At 48.7% G+C, this 25724-nt stretch overlaps 9 protein-coding genes across 9 annotated transcripts, besides 4 other annotated features; 7 read left to right on the top strand and 2 right to left on the bottom strand.

The window, feature by feature from the left end:
* Nucleotides 1-218: 218 nt before the first annotated feature.
* Nucleotides 219-2132, top strand: NFIA_002790 (putative MFS alpha-glucoside transporter; the record flags this gene model as incomplete). Its single annotated transcript, XM_001258823.1, has 6 exons — nt 219-434; nt 493-792; nt 841-1266; nt 1318-1783; nt 1837-2007; nt 2059-2132. 6 exons carry the CDS (start codon nt 219-221, stop codon nt 2130-2132), a joined length of 1653 nt encoding a protein of 550 aa, XP_001258824.1.
* An 839-nt stretch (nt 2133-2971) lies between these two features.
* NFIA_002780 (putative sterigmatocystin biosynthesis cytochrome P450 monooxygenase) lies at nt 2972-4114 on the top strand (the record flags this gene model as incomplete). Its single annotated transcript, XM_001258822.1, has 1 exon — nt 2972-4114. The coding sequence occupies one exon, from the start codon at nt 2972-2974 to the stop codon at nt 4112-4114; it is 1143 nt and encodes a 380-aa protein (XP_001258823.1).
* A 394-nt stretch (nt 4115-4508) lies between these two features.
* Nucleotides 4509-4549: a microsatellite.
* Nucleotides 4510-4547: a microsatellite.
* Nucleotides 4550-7490: 2941 nt separating the features above from the next.
* Nucleotides 7491-9315, top strand: NFIA_002770 (putative MFS hexose transporter; the record flags this gene model as incomplete). The annotated part of the gene is made up of 5 exons (XM_001258821.1): nt 7491-7663; nt 7715-7846; nt 7903-8264; nt 8328-8762; nt 8819-9315. The coding sequence occupies 5 exons, from the start codon at nt 7491-7493 to the stop codon at nt 9313-9315; spliced, it is 1599 nt and encodes a 532-aa protein (XP_001258822.1).
* A 1273-nt stretch (nt 9316-10588) lies between these two features.
* On the top strand, nt 10589-10888 carry NFIA_002760 (uncharacterized protein; the record flags this gene model as incomplete). Its single annotated transcript, XM_001258820.1, has 1 exon — nt 10589-10888. The coding sequence occupies one exon, from the start codon at nt 10589-10591 to the stop codon at nt 10886-10888; it is 300 nt and encodes a 99-aa protein (XP_001258821.1).
* A 752-nt stretch (nt 10889-11640) lies between these two features.
* Nucleotides 11641-12673, top strand: NFIA_002750 (glycoside hydrolase family 43 protein; the record flags this gene model as incomplete). The annotated part of the gene is made up of 2 exons (XM_001258819.1): nt 11641-12001; nt 12045-12673. The coding sequence occupies 2 exons, from the start codon at nt 11641-11643 to the stop codon at nt 12671-12673; spliced, it is 990 nt and encodes a 329-aa protein (XP_001258820.1).
* A 1379-nt stretch (nt 12674-14052) lies between these two features.
* On the bottom strand, nt 14053-15508 carry NFIA_002740 (putative protein kinase; the record flags this gene model as incomplete). The annotated part of the gene is made up of 5 exons (XM_001258818.1): nt 14053-14240; nt 14324-14486; nt 14541-14836; nt 14912-15240; nt 15288-15508. The coding sequence occupies 5 exons, from the start codon at nt 15506-15508 to the stop codon at nt 14053-14055; spliced, it is 1197 nt and encodes a 398-aa protein (XP_001258819.1).
* A 3803-nt stretch (nt 15509-19311) lies between these two features.
* Nucleotides 19312-19503: a mobile genetic element.
* A 355-nt stretch (nt 19504-19858) lies between these two features.
* Nucleotides 19859-20092: a mobile genetic element.
* A 942-nt stretch (nt 20093-21034) lies between these two features.
* On the top strand, nt 21035-22493 carry NFIA_002730 (DUF1996 and WSC domain-containing protein; the record flags this gene model as incomplete). Its single annotated transcript, XM_001258817.1, has 2 exons — nt 21035-21366; nt 21422-22493. The coding sequence occupies 2 exons, from the start codon at nt 21035-21037 to the stop codon at nt 22491-22493; spliced, it is 1404 nt and encodes a 467-aa protein (XP_001258818.1).
* Nucleotides 22494-23566: 1073 nt separating this feature from the next.
* Nucleotides 23567-24742, bottom strand: NFIA_002720 (putative NADP(+)-dependent dehydrogenase; the record flags this gene model as incomplete). Its single annotated transcript, XM_001258816.1, has 4 exons — nt 23567-23956; nt 24018-24256; nt 24306-24430; nt 24582-24742. 4 exons carry the CDS (start codon nt 24740-24742, stop codon nt 23567-23569), a joined length of 915 nt encoding a protein of 304 aa, XP_001258817.1.
* A 15-nt stretch (nt 24743-24757) lies between these two features.
* On the top strand, nt 24758-25524 carry NFIA_002710 (uncharacterized protein; the record flags this gene model as incomplete). Its single annotated transcript, XM_001258815.1, has 4 exons — nt 24758-24793; nt 24851-24892; nt 24948-25364; nt 25417-25524. 4 exons carry the CDS (start codon nt 24758-24760, stop codon nt 25522-25524), a joined length of 603 nt encoding a protein of 200 aa, XP_001258816.1.
* Nucleotides 25525-25724: the final 200 nt, after the last annotated feature.

Genomic DNA, 25724 nt, shown 5'->3' with positions numbered 1-25724 from the left:
GCACCATGAGATTCCGGGGGAGGTGGAGAGAAACCTTACGAGGCCATTGAGGCCTCCTCCTCTCCTTGCTTCCGGCCGGCGGGGATTCGACCGACATCCCATCGCCTTTATAACGCTCCGTTTCCCCAGATCGTCGAGCACACTAGCACTCTTATCTCCACTCACTGGAATTATTAACCTTATCAGTGATCATCCAATCCCATCCGGATAATATCAGTATGGGCAACGAGACCCTTGTCCCGTCCGAGAATGAGCTGAAGAACTTCAACCCTGGCAACCCCGATGTGGTCGAGCTCATCCGCCATGCGCAGGAAAGTGATGCTGCTGACCGCTTACTGACCGTGAGACAAGCTCTGTCAAAATACAAAAAGGCCGTCTTCTGGGCCATGTTCCTTTCTACCAGTTTGATTATGGAGGGATATGACCTGGTCATTGTCAGTACTTCCTTCTCTCCTGACGAGGGAGAGTAACAACTAAAGCAAAGATTGACAGATTACCTCTTTCTACGGCCAATCTCAATTCATCGAACGATTCGGCGAATTCTCAGACAAGGCAGGAAAGAAGGTTATTACAGCAGCATGGCAATCGGGATTGTCAAACTCGTCCATGGTAGGACAGTTGACCGGGTTACTCCTCAACGCTTACGCCCAGGACCGGTTTGGCTGTCGACCAACAATGATGTTCTTCATGGCCTGGATGGCGCTTATGATCTTCATTCCGGTTTTTGCGCCTTCGCTGCCGATCCTGGCCTGGGGAGAGGCGATGTGCGGCGTCTCGTGGGGAGTTTTTCAGGTTCGTCTCCCTCCTCTGTTGCATGCATAATATTGACTCGTTTAATAGACCCTCTCGACTACGTATGCTTCCGAAGTTGTCCCCACCGTCCTACGGCCGTACGTCACAGCCTATGTCTGCATGTGCTGGGGTGCTGGTATCCTACTGTCGTCCGGTGTTGTTCGTGCCGTCGCTGGCATCGAAGGAGATCTAGGCTGGCGGCTACCGTTTGTTCTGCAGTGGGTCTGGCCCATTCCCCTGTTTATAGGAGCGTACCTGGCTCCTGAATCGCCTTGGAATGCTGTCCGACGGGGCAAGGTCGACCTGGCGAGAAAGGGCTTGAGACGCCTGCGACAGGACACACCGGAAAAAGAGCGAGAGATAGAGGCGACGCTGGCGTACATCCAGCATACCACCAAGCTGGAGCAAGCGGAGACGGAGAATGCAAGTTTCCTGGAATGCTTCAAGGGGACGAACCTGCGGCGAACGGAAATTGTAGGTTGCGCAATTGGGTCCGACGGCGTTTAGTGCTAACCATTCTACTAGAATTGTGTCGTCTGGGCGGCTCAAACCCTCAGCGGCAATGCCATCCTCGGTTACTCGGTCGTCTTTCTCGAAGCAGCTGGGTTTACCGAACTGCAAGCCTTCGATGTCAACATCTCCCTTTCTGCATGCTACATCATCGGCGGCGTCATCTGCTGGCTTCTCTTCCCGCACTTCGGCCGCGCAACCATTTACATGAGCGGCCTGTCGTTCATGTTTGTCTGTATGGTGATCATTGGTGGCCTTGGCTACGCAGAAGGCAACAAGGAAGCACAGCTGGCCATCGGCATCCTCCTGGTCATTTGCACTCTCTGCAATATGATTACCGTCGGACCGGTCTGCTACCCCATCGTTGCAGAAACGCCTTCGGGGCGATTGAGATATAAGACGATTGTGATTGGGAGATTTGTGTACAACCTGACGGGTATTTTCAGTAACTCGCTTACGCCGCGCATGATTGCTGCTTCCGGTAAGCTGCACCACTCCTTAGTGTATAGAAATCACTGACCGCGGACGTCGTAGCATGGAACTGGGGAGCAAAAACAGGTCTGTTCTATGCTGGCACCAACCTTCTCTGCAACATTTGGTGTTGGTTCCGCCTTCCTGAGACGAAGGACCGCACGTTTGGAGAGATTGACTTGCTCTTCCACCACCGCGTCCATGCAAGAAAGTTCAAGTATACCAAGGTGGATCGTAAGTTGCTCCTCGCCTACTCCGTGTCTCCTATTCTAATATAACGGACAGAGTTTGCCCATCAGCGGGAATACATATCAAAGGAGGAGGAGGGAAATATGGGTACGGCGGAGCATATTGCTTAAACAGCTATTTTTGGGCTACCATGTTGTGCTAGTGCGCGTCTCTGGTAGGTAGAGCTCTTCGATAACGTTCGGAAGTTGCGCGATAGTATCTTTGGTTCTTTCCAAGATTCCATTTCTTATCCCATCGCAGGAACCATATATATCTGCTCTGGATGACTACTTCGCCCGTGTGCAATAAAGCAATATCTCTCCAATGTATAAGTCCCAGTTTCAGGCCGGGAAATTCATTTAGATTCTGAAATAGGTGTGCATCCTGACGCAGGTAAGCTGCAGATTGTGAAACAGCCAGGCTAGCATGCTGCAGATCGCTCACTTGTGCCCACATGGAGGGTGATACGAGCTATATATGTCTGGGTTACGGTTCAGCAATGTCTCATTTTTACTGTATATGTGGTTAGGGTGATTGGCGCGACTAATGAGTAGGCTAGGAGCAGTTAATCAGCAATGTCTGTTTAGTGATTAAGGGTTTGCTAGTAAGCTTATACGAGAGTAAAGGAGTATCAAGCTCTTGGAAATTAGGGGATTCTCATAGCAGACATGAGACGTTGCTCGACTGTACGCCATTACAGAATTGCGAAACAACCTGCTTATGTGTCTGCTGATTGCTGGCCAAGCTAGTGGTACAACGGCACCGCTTTGCATACCAATCATATGGAGACAGGGATTGTCATCGTTATTGTATGCATGGCGCCCAATAAATTATCACACCTATGCGGTGTGACAGACGCGTGTTTGCCATGTGCGACGTCTTGGGAATTGCACAACTCAATACAAGAAGCTTTAAGACTGAGGAGTTCCGGATGGATCCTGGACACCGATTCTTGCAGTCATAACAAGTCATGATGTTCGTAATACTCGCAGCTGCGTCATTGCTTTACATCTCATACATACTCTTATTAGCCATCAAAACCATCTACTTCCATCCACTAAGCCACATCCCCGGCCCAAAATGGCGGATCGGAATTCCACTCCTGCACCACCTTTCAGCCATCCGCGGAAGACTAGACCTAGACATCAGCTCCTGGCATGAAAAGTACGGCGACGTCGTCCGCTCCGGCCCAGACGAAGTCACCTTCATCACCGCGCAAGCCTGGAAGGATATCTACGGCCACGGCCACCGCCAGCTCCCGAAAGTGCAAATCTCCGCCATCAACGGCAAGGACATCTTCAGCGCCAACGACGTGGACCATGCTCGTTTCCGAAAGGCGCTGTCGCACGCGTTCTCGGCCAAAGGCCTACAGGCACAGGAGCGCATCGTCACACAGTACATCGATAAACTGATCCAGCGACTGAAGTGGTTCGCGGAGTCGGGGACGGCGGCGGATATGGGCAAGTGGTATAATCTGGCGACGTTCGACCTCATCGGGGATCTGGCCTTTGGCGAGCCGTTTGGGGGCCTGGATAGTGCGGAGTATCATCACTGGGTGGCGACGATGTTTGGGTTTGTGAAGTCCATCCCGTTCCTGCGGGCGCTGCATCGGTATCCGGTGGTGTTCAAGGTGATTCTCGCGTTTCACCCGGGATCGTTAATGGAGATGAGAAGCAAGCAGGTCGAGCATGCGAAGGCGACTGTTCAAAAACGGTTGAGTAACTCGGCGGCTGGTCGTGGAGACTTTATGGATTCGATGCTGCGGCATCAAGGGGACAAGGGCGGGTTGAGTCTGGACGAGCTGGAGGAAAATGCCAATGTCCTCATTTTGGCTGGGAGTGAGACTACGGCTGCACTGTTGTCTGGCGTTACGTACTGGCTTCTTCGGACCCCCGATGCGCTTGATAAGGTGATGCGCGAGGTGAGAGCGGCGTTTGCATTGGAGAGGGACATCACTTTCAACCAGGTCACGGCGAAATTACCATACATGCTGGCGTGCCTGAACGAAGCCTTTCGGCTGTATCCTCCGGTGCCAGGAGGACTCCAGCGCTGGACGGAAGTGCCCACCTGGATCTCGGGCTACCGCGTTCCCGCGAATGTAGGTCGTCATTGAGAATATCACAGGCCGAGACTGATTTTCTCAGACCAAGGTCTCTGTCCACCAGTTGTCTGCGTACTCATCTCTGAAGAATTTCCACCAAGCGGACCGATTTATCCCTGAGCGATGGCTACCCGAGGCGATCGAGGACCCTGCATCGCCCTTCTTTTCGGACAATCGCGCCGTCTTTCAGCCATTCTCGATCGGGCCGCGGAATTGCCTCGGCAGGAACTTGGCTTACACTGAGATGCGGGTGATACTTGCACGGGTGCTTTGGACTTTTGACCTGACACTGTGTGAGGAGAGTCGTGATTGGAAGGATCAGAAGATATTTGTGATATGGGAGAGGGGCCCATTGATGTGCAAGCTTGCCATGCGAGACGATCGTGGAGATTGTCAAGGAGGTCGCTGAGATGGGCTGAGGTGAGATGAGCTGAGGTGAAATGAGATTGTACCACACATCCTTCAAGTCGTCCATGAGTCGACCTGGCACATCATAAATTCTGTATGATAATTCTCGTGGGCTGACTTCGAAACTACAGGGATAGTGAAGATGCTTCTCATGCCATCGGAAACCGGTTCCGGATCGAAGTGATTTGGACTCGTGTCTGAGAGGGCCATCGCAGCGGCAAAAGGTATCAAAGAAAAGTGTAAATAGTCTAAGGAGAACAGATTTACTCTGTGACAGAAAATAGAGCTTAGCGGTCTACAACAATAGCTCTGGCAGAGATTCACGCAGCAGCGGGATATTGATGCATGTGGTAAGCACTGCCTTAACCTAACAGACCACCTTCAGCTCGAAATCAACAAATGCTATTTTTACTGGAGGTCAGATTGGCTGTGTCAAATTAGCTGTAGTCTACATGGTATTCAGGGTCTTCCAAACATTCTTTCCCTCAGACGATGTGCAGGTGAGGAGATTCAGGAGAGGCTTGTGCAATGTCAGCGCGCTATGCGAATCCAACAAGACGGGCTAGGACTGTCAAATAACCGGACGAAAGTCACAGACCGGCCATCGAGTCCGAGAAATGAAGTCGATTGACAGGATCGAGGGGATGAACGACCGGTCCATCACTGCCGATCAAGCGGACTCATTTCAACAGCTTCAATGTCAATAGGATCGAGACCAGACTGGTGCCAACAAATGCCACAAACATTCAATGGTTAGTCGCTTTTCCTGTGAATCGCCACATATCGCTTACAGCTGTCTTCCTTGTCAGCTTGTCTGCAGATGCACCGCTCTAGGCTACCGGGGGCCAAATAATCTGTTGTTGGAGCTTTACTGCCTGACTGAGCAGGGGACAATATTTGGAATCGCCGCACAGGCCTACCAACAGAACTATTATTACATGATGTATGCTATTGATGCATGTCTTCATGTCTGTCCTGGAGTCAAGACCTGTAGGGCGGCCAAACAAGGATTGAACCTTGCCATAAGGGAGGCCGGTGGCTGCCCGACAGGGGATTAGGGACAAGAAGCGAGACGAGCAAGCAGGGATCCATTCAGAATGGCAGAAAGAATAGATACATCCCGGGTACTCTGGGTTGGACTAGTCACCAGAGCCGAAATGTAACTATAATGCTGGTCCAATAATCGCCTAAATCGGAATCTGCCTGATTGTATCCGATCTATCCACTCAGAATTGCCACAGAAGCTGTCCGAGTCAGCTGTTCTGATAGCCTAAAAGGAGCTCCACTCAACTAACTACCGGTGACAAGTAGCTCCCGTTCTCTTTGGCTCCGAGAAGACATGCTTCTGGATTTTCCAGTCTAGTCTGCACCGCGTCTGTCACGGGTTACCGGTCCTCCTCCTCATCGGGCCAGACTCTCGAGTAATATGCGACCTGGACCCTGACCGAGATCCAACCGATTATGCACCCAGGTAACTATCGCTGGGCCACATGGTTCAAAGTTCACATGCTCAGCGAGAGGCGACTAGCAATGTTCGCTTAATCTACCGTGTCGCCACTATGTAGAGAGTAAAGTCTACATGCAATAGCCCAGAGGCCCAACGTTTTGCCATGTACATGCAACTTGCCTGTGCCGGCGTAACGGCCCGTGGTGAGCAAGAAACATTACGAAAATTTTATTCCTACTTTGAGCTATGACTGTTGAGTCACGCTTGAAATTCCAACAGTGGCGTAAAATCTACTGATCTATGGCTGAGGTTCCTGTTGGGGAGGAGCTAGGACCCTGTTAATATCACTCCAGTGTAGTTAACCTTTGGGTGTCTCGTGGCAAGTACCGATGAGGAGATATCCAAACAGCGTACGGAACATTTACTGTTTCAAATTGAGAGGATTGGCCTCCTTCTGACCGGAAGAATGTCCGTATTATTGGATAATACCTTATTAGCCAGTCGGTGAATCTATTCCGAATTCGACATTGAGTTCGCGTGACTGGCAGAGTCATGACAGGTCGCACCAGGCTGAAGCATCTCGACATCAATAGACCTGAATAATACAGGCTGTTGAATCTAGAATTCAACTGGAGAAAGGCTAAGGTGGCTGCAAGGGCTTCACTAATCAAGCCTCGGCTGAAAACGCGCTGAGCTGACAGGTTAAAGGCGGATGGCACAAGGACAGAAAAAGATTCCAATTGCTCCAACAAAAGAATGCGGGGATCAAACTAGACCCGGGGAACTAACCAAAGACGTGCCTCGCTGCTCGAGTTTATCCTGAAGATCCGCTCTTTTACCCGGGGAGAGACACGGGGCTGGTGGAACTAACTGCCCAGCACAAAAAGGCCAAGTCTCCGGACACGGAGAAATTCAGTCTGGCCGCCGTTTCTTCAGGTATCAAACCATTGTCATATCAGTAGAGAACATATGGGATAACTCGCTTGTAGGAATGAAAACATCACATACACGTCTCGATCTCAGTAACTTCTCAATAACAGACAGACTGACAAGATGGACCGAGGGAATGAATACGGCCCGTCCAGCCGAAAAGCCGTCGATGCAAGCGAGACGCCAAGCGCTCTGGCCGTGATATTAGCTTGTCCAGACGCTCCTTGGCTTGCTGCATCAATCCAATCACCTCATGGGCACTGCTGGAGTGCTGGCCTAGTCCCTTCTGATCCCAGTCGGCAACACCCCTTTTACCCAGTTCGTTCTCACTGGCCCCTAGACAAGGTAGTCTCCGGCTCAATTCATCACACCAATCATTCATGTCAGCTGGTGGCGTCCATATTTTACCCTTCAGCCCTTTTGTTATGCGTTGCTTCGTCCCAAGCTTTGACCAAGTCGGGTCAAACGCAGAGTGCTCCATCCTCGTGTTTCTCCCCAGATTCAGTGCTATAATATGTAGCTACTACCCCGCTATTTTCTCTCGCTCTTGATCAGTCCTCTCGTGTTCGTCTCAGAGGTGCATTTGCTTGCAACACAGTCAGAATGGTTCAGATCGCCAACATCGGCGCCAGGGGCGCACAGGAAAAGGTGCAGATGGCCCAGGCTGAGGCTCCCCAGTTCGAGAAAGTCGACTGGAAAAGAGAGCCTCACCTGCGCAAGCTGTACATGCTGTCGGCGGCGCTGATGGTTGCTTCGGCCACCACCGGTTACGATGGGTATGTACTCTGCCGGGGAGAAAGACCTGCAGAACTAATGCGATCGTATAGTATGCTTGTCAATACTTCACAGATGATGGACAACTGGACCCATTACTTCTCCCCCAAGGTGAAGGAGAGCAACTGGCTGGGTCTCCTGGTCAACATGTTCAATATTGGTGCCATTCTCAGTTACTTCATCACGTATGTTCTCCAGCCCCCCTGGCCATGCGCAAGGAAATTCTAACGGCGACCTCCAGTCCCCACATTGCCGATCACTTCGGCCGTAGAATCGCCATTACCATCGGATGTTGCTTCATGGTCGTCGGAGGCGTCGTCGGCTGTGCTTCCAACGGATACAACATGTACATCGCCGGTCGGTTCATCCTGGGTTTCGGCAACGGCCTGGCCCAGATGTGCTCTCCCCTGCTGCTCGTTGAGATCGTTCATCCTCAGCACCGTGGTCCCGTTACCACCATCTATAACTGTCTCTGGAACGCCGGTGCGCTGCTCGTCTCCGTCATTGGATGGGGTACCTCGTACGTCGCGAGCGAGTGGTCCTGGCGGTCTATCACGTTGCTGCAGATTGTTCCCTCGGTCATCCAGCTCATTTTTATCTACTGTAAGTCATCCTCTGGTAACCGCTTTATTCATAGAGTATGGCTAATCGGAGCGGCCTCAAAAGGGATCCCCGAATCTCCCCGTTACCTCATCAACAAGGAGCGCCACGAAGAGGCCCTCGCTGTTCTCACCAAGTACCACGGTGGTGGCGACGTGCTCAACACCGTCGTGCAGTTCGAATACCGTGAGATCAAGGAGACCATCCGTCTGGAGAAGGAGGCGGGTTCGAAGAGCAGCTACATTGACTTCATCCGCACCAAGGGTAACCTGTGGCGTCTGGCCATTATCATCTCTCTGGGTGTCATCTCGCAGTACTCGGGTAATGCTCTATTCTCCAACTACATGAGCCAGATCTACGAGGGGGCCGGCATCACCAGCCAGAACCAGAAGTTGGCCCTGAGCACCGGCAAGACCATCCTTGATATCATTGTCACGGTCGCCGCCGCCCTGCAGGTCGACAACTTCGGTCGTCGTCCTCTGTTCCTGATCTCGATCTCCGGTTTGTCTCTTTCTTGAAACTCTTCCTTTCCGTCATCAAAACTAACCTCGTCACAGGCATGGTCGGCTCCTTCGTGTGCTGGACCATCACCGGTGCCGTCTACGAAAATTCCGGCGAGACCAACAGCGGCTCTGGCTACGCGCAGATCGTCTTCATCTGGCTCTTCGGCGTCTTCTACGACATTGGTTTCTCCGGTCTGCTGGTCGCTTACGCCCTCGAGATTCTCCCCTTCCAGCTCCGTGCCAAGGGTATGATGATCATGAACATCACCGTCCAGGCCATTCTGGCCCTCGGTAACCAGACCAACATGCTCGCCTGGAACAACCTCCCCAACCACTGGAACTTTATGCTTTTCTACACCCTCTGGAACTTTTGCGAGCTGGTCTTCGTCTACTTCTTCTACGTCGAGACCAAGGGTAACACCCTTGAGGAGGTGGCGCGCATCTTCGACGGCGACGATGCCATTGCGCATATTGATTTGCAGCAGGTCGAGAAAGAGATCGAGGCCGAGGCCACGTACCACGAGACTGTTACTGGCAAGTCGGCTGCTTGATTTCTGTTTTTGACAAGTCATGTCTAATGCAGTGGATATGGTGTTGGGTTTGTTTCTAGCTATATTTTAATACCGAAGTTGTCTTCAAGTATCAGTCGGTCTCTTACTTCCTGTATTCTTGCTGTAGTCAGTGTAGTCTGTCGTCGTAGAATTCGTCAGTGCCGTCGCCCACAAATGAAGGTCATGAATAGTCAGCTTTTCGCTCATCCCAGTCTATACCCGTCCCGTATACCGATTCATCAGGATATAGTAAACCTTCGTAAACACAAACAATCTCACAGCCAGCAGATTAAGCTCCACGACCATTGGATTCCCGTCTTTGTTGAGGCTCATTATCCGCCCAATAATAGTGTGCGATGTGTGTCCCGAAGAACGTTTGCCCAGGCGACGGACTTTTCATTCTCTGGCGACATAGCAGAATCCACCCCCTTGCATGGAAATGTGTCTTTGGGGTCAACAGACCACCTCGTGCCTGCAGATTGGGGACTCCGATGGGTGGAATATTCTTCTCTTACTTTACTAATACTTGCATCTCAGGGCATCTCAGGGCAATGCAGGAACATTCATCAAGGAAACGCTGCTTTCCGAATCGACTGGGACAAGCAAGAACCCGAAGACGAACGTGAATGCTTCATTCTGAGACAATGAACATTTCTTCAACGCTGCATGCCCTCGTCTGTTGCCGAGAGCTTTTAAAGAACACTAATTCGGAAGTTGGTGCAAAGGGCCTTGTTCCCAAACACTGTATCAGCAGGCAAGATCCAGTTTTCCTTGCAATCTGGTACAGCTGCACTGTATTGGACCTACTGTGATCTCAATTTCCCGATAGCAGGTGGTAGAGTAGTAAATGTTTATAGTCATCAAATGCCCAAAAGACGTCCATATGCAAGACTCCGCCTGGAAACCCAATCTGTTAAACTATTAAACCTACCACTGCAGGGAGGACCACCCCAGTGCACAGGAAGTTATTGCCATTGGCTGTGGATCTGTGTAACAATCGTGATATCCCTTACAGACAACTACTCATGTTAGCGAATCATACAGCGAGGACATTACAGATTTAAGGAGACAACTCATACTATTCATAATGATGATCTTCATGCATGTTTTCAGCTCGCCACATCTCAATTCCAGCGGCTGCTCCCATGCCAACCATATAAACAACACCTTTTCGCTCATCTCATCTCATCTTCAATCCTGCTTCTACCACTCGCTTCCATCCCCTCTCCCAAAGTACCCTTTTCGAATCGATCATTGAGTCCAATCTATCACCATGAAGTTCGCCGCCGTCCTCCTTGCCCTCCCCCTGGCAGCCAGCGCCTGGAAAGTCACCACCGGATACTGGGCCGGCTCTGAGCCCGATTACTGCACTTCTGCCGACCTAGCCAAGGGCGAGGAAGTGACCGTTAGCGACCTACCCAAGAACCAGAAGGTTATGTTCTTCTCGGACGATGAATGTGAGAACTTTGAATTCTCCATCGGAGAGGCTGGCTCCTCCGAGCTGGAGTCGGATATCAAGAGCTTCCAGGTGATGGAGTTTGAGCCTGATACGGAGCGGGCGGATTTGAAGTAGGAGGTTTGGTATGCCAATGCCAATTGGCCCATTTCTATGTCGTGATCTGTGCTGATGGAATCGGACAAGGCTCGCGTGACGATAGAGCTGCTGGAACGGGACTGAGGAGGAGTGTGTGGATGGGGTATCAAACCACGCATCAATATAAACTTTTAAGCTCTACCAATACTGGCCAGAGCGGAAACGGCTGTTATTAGCTTTGGTGCACGTTGGTCAGCGTTGATGTCCGTTGAAGATATCCTATCGCCTGTCACGTAGTCGACGAAATAGAAATACTTGCTGCACAAATCAATCATCTTCTGCATGTCTTTCTGTGGTGATTATTTAGTCATTGCCCAGCAGGTAATTCAATATAAGCCGAGAAGATATCCGCCAATATTTCCTCTAATCACAGCTCGCAAAATGGTGAAATGGACCGCCACTACTGCAACCAAGACTCCCACAACGAATGGAGACCTTCTCGATACTCGCAGAGCTCTTCAAGAAAATAAAACGGATCCACATAGATCTTCCGTAGTGCCGCATGGCGCCGCTTGGCCCCGGTCTTCATGACGAATCGCGGGGTAAATCCGGAGAGTAACCTATATCAAAGGAGCTACTCTCCGGCGGGGTCAATATCAACCCTGCCACACTGCGAACAGATCAAATTGCCTAGATGCAGTTGACTGACTCTTCAGGCATCATATAAATACGGCCTCAACTACACCATGAGGATTATACACTGCAGACCTCCGCGATAACGCAACGCCAACATGACGAGGATCTTCTCCAAGCTCATCACAGCCCTTGTAGGGCTGCTAGCTCTAATTCCCGCTACCTCTGCGTTTACCAACCCCATCCGCAACCCAGGAGGAAGTGATCCGTTCATGGTGTATACTGGCGGGTACTACTACCTGATGACCACGACATGGACCGACGTGCAGATGGCACGCGCAACCACCATCGAGGGTCTCAAGACCGCCCCAAAGAAAGTAGTCTATTCCACCTCGACTGCCTCGCGATGCTGCAACGTCTGGGCTCCCGAGGTCCACTACCTCGGCGGCAAGTGGTACATCTACTACACGGCCGGCCAGACAACCGATCTCGACGGCCAACGACTCCACGTTCTGACCGGTAAGACACCATAACTGTTTCGCGTCCAAAGCTAAAAGTTCAGGCGGCTCCACTCCCTGGGACACATTCACCTACACCGGCCAACTAACAACCGAATGGTCCATCGACGCCTCCGTCCTCCGCACCAACGCATACGGCAACTTCCTCATGTTCTCCTGCTTCCACGGCGTAACTTACCAGTCCATTTGCCTGCAGCAGCTGGGCGCGGACTACGTCTCCCTCACCGGCGACATCCACGTCATCTCGCAGCCCACCTTGGATTTTGAGAAGCACGGCACACCCGTCAATGAAGGGCCCGTCGCGCTCTACTTCAACGGGGTCACATACATCGCCTACTCGGCGTCTTATTGCTGGACTTCATACTACTGCCTCGGTCTGCTAACCTGGGACGGAAAAACCAACCCCACGTCGGCGAGCGCCTGGAAAAAGCGTAATGGGTGTGTGCTGTCCTCGGCGAACGGAAACTATGGCACGGGTCACAACTCGTTCTTCCAGAGCCCGGATACCTCGCAGACGTGGATCGCGTACCATGCGACGAATAATAGTGCGGGTGCTTGTGATAATTCTCGGTACACGATGGTCCAACAGCTTGGGACGCATAGCGACGGGAGCCCGAACTTTGGGACGTCGCTGCCTTTTAGTCATGTGTTCAGTGAGCCGAGTGGGAAATAGACTGGAGGATGATATGATAACGAAGTCACAGTGTGTAAAGGGGTTGTCCTTCAAGACTAGAGGATGAATTCGATCTATGTTACATATTCTTGTGAAGCTTTTTCAAATATTCAGGCAGTGTTAGTAGTAGTTCACCATTATAGTTGAGGAAATGGGGATGACGGCCCTCCAGGAACAAGGGGCTTGCCTATATGCTCTGCCAGTCAATAGTACTAGCGATATTGCCAGTGCCATTGACGAAAATATTTAGTGTTCAAAGGTCTGTACGCCATAAGAAAGAACCCAAAAGGTCTTTGTCCCTTGAAAGCAAATAAGGAACAACAGATAAATATCTGTGGAGAAGAGATATATATTCAGCAGGGTCGTTCTACCAAGGCGAAACAGTAATGGGTTTACAGTCCTGGTTGTGTCACTTGACACATTGCAAAAATCAGAACACCGGACTTAAAGAATATGTCTGAAACAGACCTCGTTCCCTTCATCCCCGTTCCCAAATTCAGACGACTTTCTGGCTTCAAGTGAATGCTGAGGGGTATCTCCTGATTAATGGTGCGTTTAGCATCGATCCCCCGATTAGGCGCCCAGGTCTGCCCTCTTTCACTGGTAGACTCTTCAGATTCAGTTGTGTCACTGACTGGTTTGCTGTCGCATTTGGATGAAATAAACAACAGCCAATGACGCATCCAAGAACTAGGAACCGTTTCTTTACAAGTGTGGCTATTAGCCGCCAGTCACCTCCTATGTAAACCGGATCATGAGTGCCATGGGCGATTTGCAGTGAAGGGCCATGTACATGCCATAATCGTAGTTATGCAAGCTGCTGAACGCTCGAGAAGGACTCCAGCTAGGCAATGGTGTTCAGTTCGATAATCTTGCCAACGCACTGGATGAACACGAGGGTGAATCAGCAGCCAACCAGCCATCGACTTCATAGCCCTCGAGACCTGACCAATGTCTGCATCCATAGAACTGACGGCAATACCACTAACCCACTGGCCACAGTTGAACACAAACCACGCCAAAGCCCTCATTTACACACTACAAGCAGCTTCGTTAACACAGGCAAGCCAATATGGAACAATACGAATGGGTCTGCAATTTCTCCCACAGAAGTCCCATCGCTCCCAGTACGATGGTTCTCGAACGTTACAAAATCCCACCCCGGACAGAATTCTATCCCTCACAACTCCGCGTGCCATTTAGCACTAGCTGCCATATAACTCCGCGTATTCCAATATGAAGGAGAGAAGGAGAGGAGGAGAATCGGGCCTTGCCGTTCGCGGCGAGAACGTGCAAATGGCGGACATTGAGCGTGACTTCTTGGTGATCATTTTGATTGATAAAGAGCATGGCAAGTCCTCGGTACGGGAATCCCTTTTTCACTTAAAGAGACCTTCCATTAACCAGGGGTCAAAAAGAAGTTCTTTTGCAGTGGCTCTTTCTTCCGGTTGCCAACATAACATCCGTCGGAGGAAACGAAGGAATTCGTCTTTTTCATCACCCTGTAGTCTCTCCTCCAGAGTATTGAGATTATAATCCGGGACGGGAGCTGCACCTCTCCATTTACCTAAGAGTCCAGAAACTGTTAATTTAAACTCAAACTTCAATTACGTTTCGTAAATAACTCGGGGAGGAAAATGCTACACAAACCATTTTTGTCCCAGAACTGCAAGCTCCTTTCGCTCTGAGCGAGGAACTCAAGAGGAGGATCTCCAAGTACCGCCTGCATCTCAGCAAGATAATATCCGTCGTCCAACTTTCGCTCAGGATTCCGAGCCTTAAAAAGGTGACGGCGCTCAAATAGATCCCAGATCTCGGCCAGTATCAGTTCCATGATGGGTAGATGTGCGAATTCGAAGGCTCATACCACCATTCCAACATTCCATATGTCAACTTTATAGTCCCAGCTCATGTCCAAAATGACCTCCGGTGCACGGTAGATATCTGGCATGATATCGCCTTGTTGTTTTTCCGTGCCCAGTCGAGCCTCGCCTAAATCACAAAGAACAGGCGTGCCATAGGATATGGGGAGAGGCCGTGAAAGATAAATGGTACGGTTCCCGAGGGTCTTCCGCGGCACGGGAGACTCAAATTCCGCGATCTCGAATTTCGATAGTATGGTTTCGTCCTTGATGCCAAGAAGAATATTATTCGGTTGCAGGTCTAATGATGAATTTCTGAGTCTTTAGCTTCTCCAAACGGTGAGAGACTTTGTTTCGATGGAGTAAAAGCAGCGACCTGTATGTATAACCCGTGCCTCCGTGTGAAGGAAATCTAAAGCGGCCAGAATATTCCGGATAGTGGTTTTCACCATAGCGCAGCTCATGACCCCGCCTGGCAGCAATGACGCCAGCTGGTCGAGGCTGATCCCAAGAGGCGGATGCACCAGACAAGTATGGACACTACATCCATCAGGGCTCTGGGCTTGAAAAACCTCAATTAACGGTCGCAGGCACGACTGACCAGCGTGGTCAGAGTGGACAGTTCTTAAATGGTTGTAAATTTCGATCTCTCGCATCACTGATGTTGATACCGTGTAGACCTTCAGTGCTATATAGCGATGCTCCCTGCCCTGTTAGACTGAGCACATAAACAGGGAATCGGCTACCCCTACAAGAGGTCGCGACATAGCCACACTGTCGCGCTGGATCCATACCCCAACTTCCCTACAACTTGGTATCGGTGGTTGAACACTTCGCCGATGTGAACCGGGTAGAATTTATCGGGTCTGTAGGTGGGGATTGTCTCTTCTTCAACTGGTACTGAAGGGTCGATGGTATCCCATCCTGATCTGGGGAAAACGCGTGGCTCTGAGGGACGGCGAAGGACGGCCATGCCACGCTTGCTGAATCCTGTATGTGAGCTAATGTAGGGTACCTGCAGGTAGAATGAGAAAGTTGGTGTGGGACAAATTTTCTTGTAAGGCTTTGCTAGGAGACAGAACAATCGCCCTCTATCCATGGTGCGTTGCTTTGTGACTAATATCATGAGTATTTAGTTATCCTGCTTGAGCCTGCTTGAGCGGGTAGTTACAGCCTTACAGGTCACATGTTCCCATGGTCTTCTTTCTAATAATGTATCCACCTCAAATGATGAACAGCCAATGACTATGTTTCCTGTTGGGGCGGCATGATGATTGGAATCTATTCATCATAGTTTCCTGGGATTATATTCAACACAACTTGGTCTACAGTACCCATTTCAGCACAACCCCCACCGCACCACAATAGGCTCAAGTGCTTATGTTAAATATTTCCACGTTTAACACACCCAACTACCTACCAATGCTCAAAACGAGCAGGGGAATATTGTCCCTATGCACCACGCGCTTGGATTCTCAGAAGAAAGCAGTGAGTAGGCCACAACCATCTAACTGCCACAGAAACTGGGAAAACATGAAATTAGGCCGTTTTGGCCCCTCAGCATAATAGGATTTGTAACTTTTTTCCCTGACGTGTTCTAAATTAGGAATTTCACACTACTTACATACAGTTTCCATAATATGGTGGTTAGGTGCATTACTTCCTACGCAAGCAACTTCTCTCAGTCACATAGGTGTTAGATAAACAGTCTATCAGAACAGTACAGCCTTGGCAGCTTTTCAAGTGGTTCTCTTGGTGCCTCTCCAATACCCCACTACGTCGCTCACCATGATGTGCTGCAATACAAGGGCACTCAGGACCTTAGGACAGAATTTGAATTTACAGCTTCCACTATGCCAATGACTCAACCCTTCGCTTTAGAACATGATGAATAAAAGTTGCTAATAGCTTCATAACCTCAGCAGTTAGATGCTAGGTGTAAAATTCAGTTGATTTAATCTGCCAAACCCGACTATTTGCTTTCGACAATTATCTCTATGATATTAGACACTCCGCTCAATGACAATGCTAAGCAGAAACTGAAGACCTTGGCGAAAGATCTTCCGAAACTGGAATTTACAGAAGATTCAAAAGGGAACCGAGAATACAAACATAAAGATGTGTTGCCTTACGTGAACCCAATACTTAAAGATGTGGGCCTTGAGGTTTGTACATTTTCGCTACCTGTTGCAAATGCGATGCTGATGCATTATAGGGTTAGAACTTCACTGTCTAGATGTTCTGTACCTCTTTTAAGGAGCAAGATCTCCCCAGCCCTATCAACATAATTCCATTTTCCAATGTATCGGAATCTGCTTGTAGCTCGCCAGGTGGTCCTCTTATATACAGACTAATAAGAAAAATTAAAGGGCCCGTTACAGTACACCCAAAATTAGTGGCTGTCTTTATTATACCGCCTATCGAAAACACAAGTGAAGAAATGAAAGTGAACCATTGACCACTTCTCAGACACGGGGGAAACGGTCTTGCTGAAGTTCAGTATAGATTGAATTTTAATACTCCCTGGGTCTCACATATTCATATGGGTTGAAAGTTATGAAGTTATGTCTAAAGCTTGCGCCATTTTGTGCATATAAGAAAGGGTTAAAATTAATAGTGTCTGCATTCTTAAAGAAATTGTGATAGATCAGCAAGATAAGTTTAAGATTATAGCCAAGGCAATCACATATATCTATCAATCTATAATTAGTCAGCTTTTGTTATTAACTAACCACTGGTGGTGTACAAACTCAAGTCCATCACCCATGATGACTTTGATGATGCAAGGAATGCAGTAGGGAATAAACCCTCCAAAAGATCAGCAGCTGTGGGTCTAACACTCCAGTGCTATTAACAAATTCTGACTAGCTTTCCTTTGTAAAGGCGAATTGTCCATATTATTGGATTAATTGGGGATCTCCTGCCAGTTAGTGTTTCTAGAAGTCTAGTTATTTGGTGATCATACATAGCAAGAACAGTTCCTAGCTTCAAAAACCCTAACCATTTTTCAGGAGCTCTGAGACACAGCGATTTACCTAGATGCTCCCTAGCCAGAGCCGTTTCAGACTCTTTAGCTTAAGATCATTCATGTATGTTCAAAGCATCCAGTTAATGGTCTCCTTAGAGTTGCCAACATGAAGCATGATAGAGCAGTATGAAACAAATATCAGTTAATGAAATTTAGTCATAAGAAGAATCATATTTCCATTGGCTTCTCCTAACTAACTAAGTGCGCCATAGTTGCACCCTTTTTACACAAGCTCCTTGTTGTCTGCATGGGAAATTATTGGTGTTTTTGGGTTGAACTCTTGGTCATAGGCGAACAATCCAGGCGCCTATCCGCGCAACATCTGGATCGCAAGTCTATTCTCGCTTGGTGAGGAAATACACATTTCCCTCTTTCTGTCTTCCCATGAAGTGATAGTGGCGATGCCAACATGCCTTAAAAATGAACGGAGCTCCCTCAACCCTTGAGGCGCAAGCAAAGGGCTGAGCCCCCCACTGATTTTATCGGCGCGAGTAGAGCCTTGTACGTGATCCCCCCTGAGAGTATTATGAATGTCACAGTATACAGGGTCTCGTCTGTCCTTCTGTGTATATGGATCGTAGTATAGTATACGGAGCTCTTCGTCTCTTGTAGAAACAGATGGAGGGGGTGTGTTGGGACGCTGGTTAATCCCTCTGATGGACTTCAAAAGTTCTGTCTCGAGATAAGACATGTATTCCTCATCGCTGCCCTGGAAGGGGAAGATTCTCCCGTATTCTGGCATAATCATAGGAATTCGGGCTTTCTGATAAATTTGGTTGGGTGTTACTGATGCTGTTGGGGTGAAGGCGCATTTATGCGCCGCCCCTTTCAGTACGGGGTTTATGGTAGTCTATGTTTAGACATGTCCAATTTGGCCACTTGTAATGACAATCTTAGTAACCATTTAGCCGAGCAGGGATGGCCCTTTTGCTAGGATTGATAGGGACGCAAGGACCCACGATCACCCTTTTCCCTTCTACGGTGCCTGAGCAGGGACCTCAATAACGAAACATGAAAAATACGATGATTTCGACGTTTATAAGTAGTAGATGTACAGCTTGGAATCCCCGATAGCCAGTTCGATTTTATTGCGCATTGCATTTGATTTTTGCCTCCATTAGGCCTTGTGACAAAATATGGCAGGTGCAATTGAGGTGACTGTGAGTATCAGAATAACCGAAGCTGTCGATGATGTATGCGAAGCTTCCCAACAGACCTATGTGAATGGTCACCGAGGTACGTTAGCTCACCATATATGTTCTTTTTCTGTCTAATCAAATCCAGTCGGTTCTCGCAAGTTGATTCTTCCCAGTGGTAAAGACAGCCTCCCTCAGCCAGGCAGGAGTCCCGGTGGCCTTTACCAACTGCTAATGAAGCCCGCAGTCTCCAACCCTGGCGAATGCGTCTCGACCTTGCCGATGCAGATCAGAGAAATGTTCATGAATAAGAATCAGATACTATGCTTGGGGCGTATGACGCGGGATCATTCTCCGGTGCCATTGTCAAACTGATCAGAACTTAGGATCTGGGCATATGGTGTCGGAACTGCCATGTCAAGTTGACGATGTTATGGTTATGCTTAAATGTTCATTAGAGGACAATAATTAGGTGACTATTAGAAAGAGCTTATATGAAAAGTGTGCTAACTTTACAGAGGATGACCCTGTATCTAATAAGTTAAAGATTGCTTAACTGATATGTCCTGGTGAAGAATGTGAAATCACTGCTTACCTTTCTATAAACTCTATCAAGAACTTGATCTACCTGTTGGACTAACCGCCCTTGCTCATGCATTAAAGAAATTAGGTTATACTCACTATATTGCCCTTTGAAAACCTCCTTTATCTGACTAGAATAAGTATGTACGTCTTGCCTGGGCATTAGAGCATATAAACTAGATAATAGAGCAATGGAATCAGATCCTTTGGTCTGATGAGACATAGGTTACATGATTACATCAGGCTTCCATAAATGAATCTACATGACTAGGAAGGCCAGTGAAGAGCTAGAGGAGACATATCTTTGCATCTCTCCTCCTAAAAGACATGGATGGATGTTTTAGGGCTCATTTCATGGTTCTACTAAAGGATCATGTCTATTCTGGGAGAAGGAATAGGGTATAATTAACACAGAACGATATTCTGAGAGAGTGATTCCTATAATTAATGGATATCTTTACCTCCTTAAGCAGCAAGATATCTGGCTCTAGTTAATATAAGATGGTGCACCTGGCCATTCTAGTCAAGATACACTTAATGAGCTTCATGAGCATGGAATCTATCTAATTAGATGGCCAGCTACTCCCCTAATCTGAATCCAATTAAGGCAGTATGGAATTGGATAAAGGACTGGATCTAAGAGAAATATCCAGATGATCACTAACTATCATATAATGCTCTATGAGAGATAGTTTGAGCTGCCTGGGATGCCATCCCTGAGGGTTTCCTTAGGGATCTAATTGAATCTATGCCAGCTAGATGTCACTCATGTCAGGCAGTAATTAACGCAGAAGGAGGTCATACAAAGTATTAGATAATTACTAGATAGCGGCAGAATTAATATGATTTGTTCGTTGCAAAGGCCCACCATACTAACAAAATCACCGGGGTCAACCGGAGTACGTCCTTAGAGTCCGCTGGCTCTAAATTAGTCTAAGATTGTTTGGGCCCTAGCCAAATGCCAAGAATCCAGACTGCTCTTGAAAAAAGCTTTGAAGTTAGGAGTAGAAAGGAACATACTCCATAAATCGCCGAGTTTGAAGCGAGAGGGGGCAATTGAGGCTCTAGGGAAGGCATTTACAGGATCTCTTACAGTTCTGGTTTAACCAGTCAGATTGCTATCCTAACTGAACTCGCTGATATGAGTCTGATCTGTTACATTTATCGTATATTTCTTCCAATTTCGCGTGTTGTTGTATAGTGCTTGTATTGTGGTATAAGTTCCGTACACGAAGCTATATTATCTGCTTCATCTAGCCTCGATTTCACACGCCGCCAAGCCGCCAACTGACCAGCCTACTGATATGTTTTCCTAAGTCCGAAGTAACTGTAGCATTCACTTGTTCATGGTCTGATTGCTACCAAGCACATTAATGCCGAGCATACAAATCCCGGATATTAAATTAGATTATGTGTGGAGCCAGGAGCACATCAAATGCAACCAAACGGCCGGTGTAAGGTCTTCTGATTGAACGGTCCGTTTCAGCTTGGTCTGAAAAAGGACCGCTCGACCAATGGAGAGCGAGAGGACCGGGCCTTCGGTACTGGATAATCAAATAACTTTCGGCACTTGACTATAGTAAGCCTGCCACACAGGGTTGAGGTAGAGAAGAAGACGGTCCCTACATAATCAAGGGTCTACATATATAAACGCTGCAGGAGAACATGATTTACAGTAGATAGCAAACACTCATTCCATTCATTTTTCATTCTTTCTTTCTTTTCACCACACGTTCAGTACCTTGATTTCAAAATGCGAGCAGGAGCTCAGCATCTGCCATTCATTCTGTCGTGCCTTGAGCTGGCCTCGGCATTTTTCAAGGTCCCCTGTAGCAATCCACTGGTAGTTGAGAGAGCCGATCCCATTGTCCAGCCAGGCGTTGCCGCAAGTCATGCCCATACTATCATGGGAGGCTCCGGCTTTGGGTTCACGATGGATTACAACCAGACGCAGGAGTCGAAATGCAGTTCCTGCTCGCCCATTGCCGACAAGTCCAACTACTGGATTCCCTCACTTTACTACCAGGCCGAAAATGGTAGCTTTACCCCAGTGCAGCAGAACGGGGGAGCTCTTATTTACTACCTGTACGACTTCAACCTTGCCCTTTAGCTGGCCCTCGCCAGATACTGACCTGACCAGACAACGACCGGATCCAAAAAACCAAACTGTTCTAGCACCCCCGAAAGACCTCCGCATGGTTGCTGGGAACCCAATGGACCGGAAATACAAAGGCACGCACGAAGCAGACGCCCGGAGCTACGCTTGCTTGGACTACAACGGCCCGGCAAAACCCGAAACAAACGGATTTCCAAACTATAACTGCCCAAATGGACTTCGATCTCAAGTTTTCTTTCCCTCTTGCTGGAATGGCGTGGACTACGATAGTCCTGATCACAAGTCGCACATGGCATACCCGGTTGAATCGTATAATAGCGGCTCTTGTCCCGAGTCACACCCCATCAAGATCGTCTCCATATTTATCGAAGTTATCTGGCAAACAGGTGACTTTGCAGATATGTGGTACGGAGACAGCCAGCCGTTTGTGTGGTCAAATGGTGACAAGACTGGATATGGCTTACACGCGGACTTTGTCAATGGGTGGGACGTGCCCGTCCTTCAAGAAGCAATCAATACCTGCGACGACATGAACGGTGATATCAGGAACTGCCATGTCCTTGATCTTTACGACGAGACAATAACAGAAGGCTGTCTCTTGGAACCATCAATCGACGAGGAACTAGGTGGATGGCTCGACGCCCTTCCTGGTTGCAACCCCGTTCAACCAGGACCTGAAGACGCAGTAGCAGTCAAGAACTGTACCGCACCCGGAATTGGAGAGCCGCAGCACTACTACACCGACGTTACTAAGGAACTAGGGTGGGCGTGGATCGGGTGTGCTCGTGATTACATCAATTTTGAGCACATCCTGACCGGGTCGAGCTCCAGTGGCGACGACATGACGGTTCAGAAGTGTATCCAAACTTGCGAGAGGGACGGTTATACCTATGCTGGGCTCGAGTATTCGCGGGAGTGTTACTGTGGGGATAGCATTGACCCTGAGAAGATGCCGTCTGTTTCGCCAATGGGCAAGTGTCTGCATCCTTGCAGTGGTGATCCTAGTCAGAATTGCGGTGGATCTGGGTATATTGGGCTTTATCAGGCGTGTGGGTCGAGCTGCGACAATCTTAAGTATCCGGCAGTTCCCGAGTAAGCCGAATTATAACTTTACCATAGACAAGCAATGGCACCGAATCGGCAATCCTTATGTTAGCCAAGCGAGGGAGTACACGAGGAGCGCTGTCTGTAAAAATAGGCAAGTGCTAGAGAGCAAGTCCCTGCCTGACATATCTAGGTCTTGCCGGTCTCGTACATGAAGCCGGAAGCTATTACAAATACTGTCTGGGGAACAGATTGATCCGCCTGAGGAATAGCTGTTGGTCCGCGAAAATGGCGTTGTTCCGGAAGGGTTCACTCTTATTGACTACAGAGATGTAGACTGGCGACTAGTTTAAAGACAGAATGACAGCAGGTATCAGTCTGGGAGGGTTCCCTGGTTTTCACCCTCGCATCGTAGTGCCTTGAGAACATTGAATCTAGGCAATAATGAGGAACTATCTTGAATTCTTTGATGAGAGCCTCATACGAAGAAGTAGATTTTATGGTTTACTATTTTAAGAGTGAGCTATAGTAAATTATGCGTTAGAGCTATCCTAATATCAATGTGATGCCTGGGACACAAGTATATAGCTAACTAACACTAACGTGGTCGGTAAGCGAGTGAAGCATCTACCCACTCTTTCGCGTCCTTCCGGGTTCTTCTGTCTTCTATCACACTCGAAGGGCTGGAAACTCGCCTGAACCAGAGGACTGAATCCTTGTTACTATCCGACCTATTCAAAACAAAGAGATGAGATCTAAAGTGAGACAGCACCTCTATTTAATTTGCCTGAAGCTACGCTCCGCCGTCACTACGCGATACTTACTACAAACCGCGCCAAATCTCGCGCAAATTGTTATAAGTTGACGCAGATTGAAGAGGGACTTCTTCATTTATCGACAACAACCTATTCGTTGCAAAGACAAAAGTTTCACGAGCATGAAATGAAAGTTCTGAAAGAGCACAAGACTATTTCCCTCCGTACCAACTTACCGGGGCATTCAGCATATCTATCCACTCCATGTTTACCTTCTGCAGGTCTCCAGAAGCCGGGTGATAGTGGTGTTGCTTCACAGGAGTCGCAGGTTGTATTGATTAAGGCAACGCCATTGGGCGTAAAATACTCCTCATCTCACAAGTCTCCCCGTCTCAGGATCAATTTCCTGTCGACCTTTAAAATCGACTTTCAGCGATTTGGTGCCACTCCGTACTAGATTCTGAAACCAGTCAGGTGCTCCTCGCTGGAAGTCCGTTAACGGTAATCCTGCCTCAAAAAAGAGGGAACTCACTAATCCTGCAAAAAGGCCAAATATTCCAGGGAGGAAGATTGTCTGACTTAGCCCACTGTCAAGTGTATCCACAATCGCGTCCACAACGGTGTCAACATGCAAAACTGGCATCAGGAACTGCGACTGATTTGTCTCTCCTTTAAATAGTGGCGTTTTTGTGAAGCCCAGCACTGCAAGAGAGGTGCGAACCTTTGGCCTATTCTGGACCCGAAGCTCTTGGGAAAGGCACTGGACAAGTCTGGATCAGCACCTTTTATGCTCATATTAGAAGAGGACGGTCGAGGCATACCTCATGGAACGCAATCAACCCAGCTTTTGACGCAGCATAATCTGCAAGCCCAGGCGCTGGAATATAGGCGCTCATCGAGGCGATGTTGAAAATATGCCCGTGATTTCGGCAGATCATCGTCGGGAGGAATTCCCGTGAGAGGAGGAACGGTGCCAGGAGATTAGTTTTTAGCGTTATGTTGTTGTCGCTGTATGTGCCCTCGACGATAGTCCGCCCACGCGACAGACCAGCATTGTTGACTGCGACCCGTTAAGCCAGATGATTATAAGCGTTTTTTCTTTTACTGACCTAGGACTGTGGGATGGCCGAATTCGGATCTGATTTTCCCGCAAACAGCTGCGATTTCTTGCTCATCACTCAAGTCACACTTATGGTACGAGATGCGATCATTTTCTTCTGCGGTTAGCAAATACCTTCAATGGTCGCCATAAGGAACAGATATTCGCAGTACCAGGTGTATACGTCAAAGGAATTATATCCACCACCACAACGCGAGCCCCCATGAAGGGATCCGGATAGCAGGTTACAAAGCGCAACAGGCCAGAATCACGAGCAGTCCCCCGCATTGACAGCTGGAAGCTTCCAAGGGATAAACAGACGCTCGGGTGAGAAGTCGACCGGTGTAGTACACGGCATATATGGTCTGTCTGCTTTACCGTCCCTGACTGTACTTCTTTATTTGCTGCATGGTCAACCGAGCCGTTACTTCCTGCGGAACCTGACATATACAGAGCGAAGGAATGGCTGCCCTTAATATAAGTGGCAACTGGGTGATGGTAAACTTACCGCATGCCATGGAGTGACACCTGGCTGATCCAAGGCTCCGGAAACAGGACAAGACCCGATCAGCCAACCTAGATGCAGTTCTAAAACTGGTAAGCATGCCGCCATCCCCGATGGCTACGATCCCAAGTCTAAAAAAACGGGTAGCAAGGCATTAGATGGATAACAAGGAAGGTCATCGGGACGTCGACGATGACGCTGAAGATTACCCAGGTTTCAGACACAAATGGCTCGACGGGGGAACCGGTTGAATGGATGACTTTGGAGGCTGCCCTGACGGGTGGTCTGAAAGGTGTGCCGGAGAGGCGTCCGTTGACGTGGACCGAGTTCGAGCATGATGACACGATCTTCGGTCCTGTTGTTATCCGCAGTCATTACGTTTCCGAGAAAAGGAATTCAGGCGGACGAGTCTGCCCCCTTGTTGAGCTGCAGACCAAAGATGCTGGTTGCTTGGTTGAAGCGGTGGTCGTGGGCCAGGACGGTGAAGCTGCAGAGGCGACCATCGAGAAAGCTTTCATTCATGATTTTGTTCGTAGTATGGACTATGGATGGACGGCCGAGCAGGTAAGCATCTTGGCGCTATTGTTGTTTCGAGTGCTTGCTGAATTGCAATCAGATCTGGACGGTGGAAATAGTTGGCGAGGAAACGTATTTGACACGTAGGATTGTGGTCGTGAAGGGCTCGTCTAGCGAGTCTGCTATCGTTTTCTATAAACGTGATTGATGTCTATGGCTCCAATGCAATAGACGACACTTTAGGCGTTACTAGCAGGCTTATTCTGTAAATATTGATTGCAGAGGGTGACAGGGTCTTGTGAAGCTATTCAAGATTCGAATATATATTCAGACACAGCATATCAGACAGTGGTCTAGCTCTGTACTAGCTTGTTTAGTACCTATGGCCTTGAATAAACGAGGCATCCG

This window comes from Aspergillus fischeri, genomic scaffold (assembly GCF_000149645.3).
Source record: "Aspergillus fischeri NRRL 181 1099437636265 genomic scaffold, whole genome shotgun sequence".
In the NCBI taxonomy this organism is placed as follows: Eukaryota; Fungi; Ascomycota; class Eurotiomycetes; order Eurotiales; family Aspergillaceae; genus Aspergillus; species Aspergillus fischeri.
The sequence above is the reverse complement of the archived record's forward strand: the minus strand, read 5'-3'. Positions and strand labels throughout refer to the sequence as shown.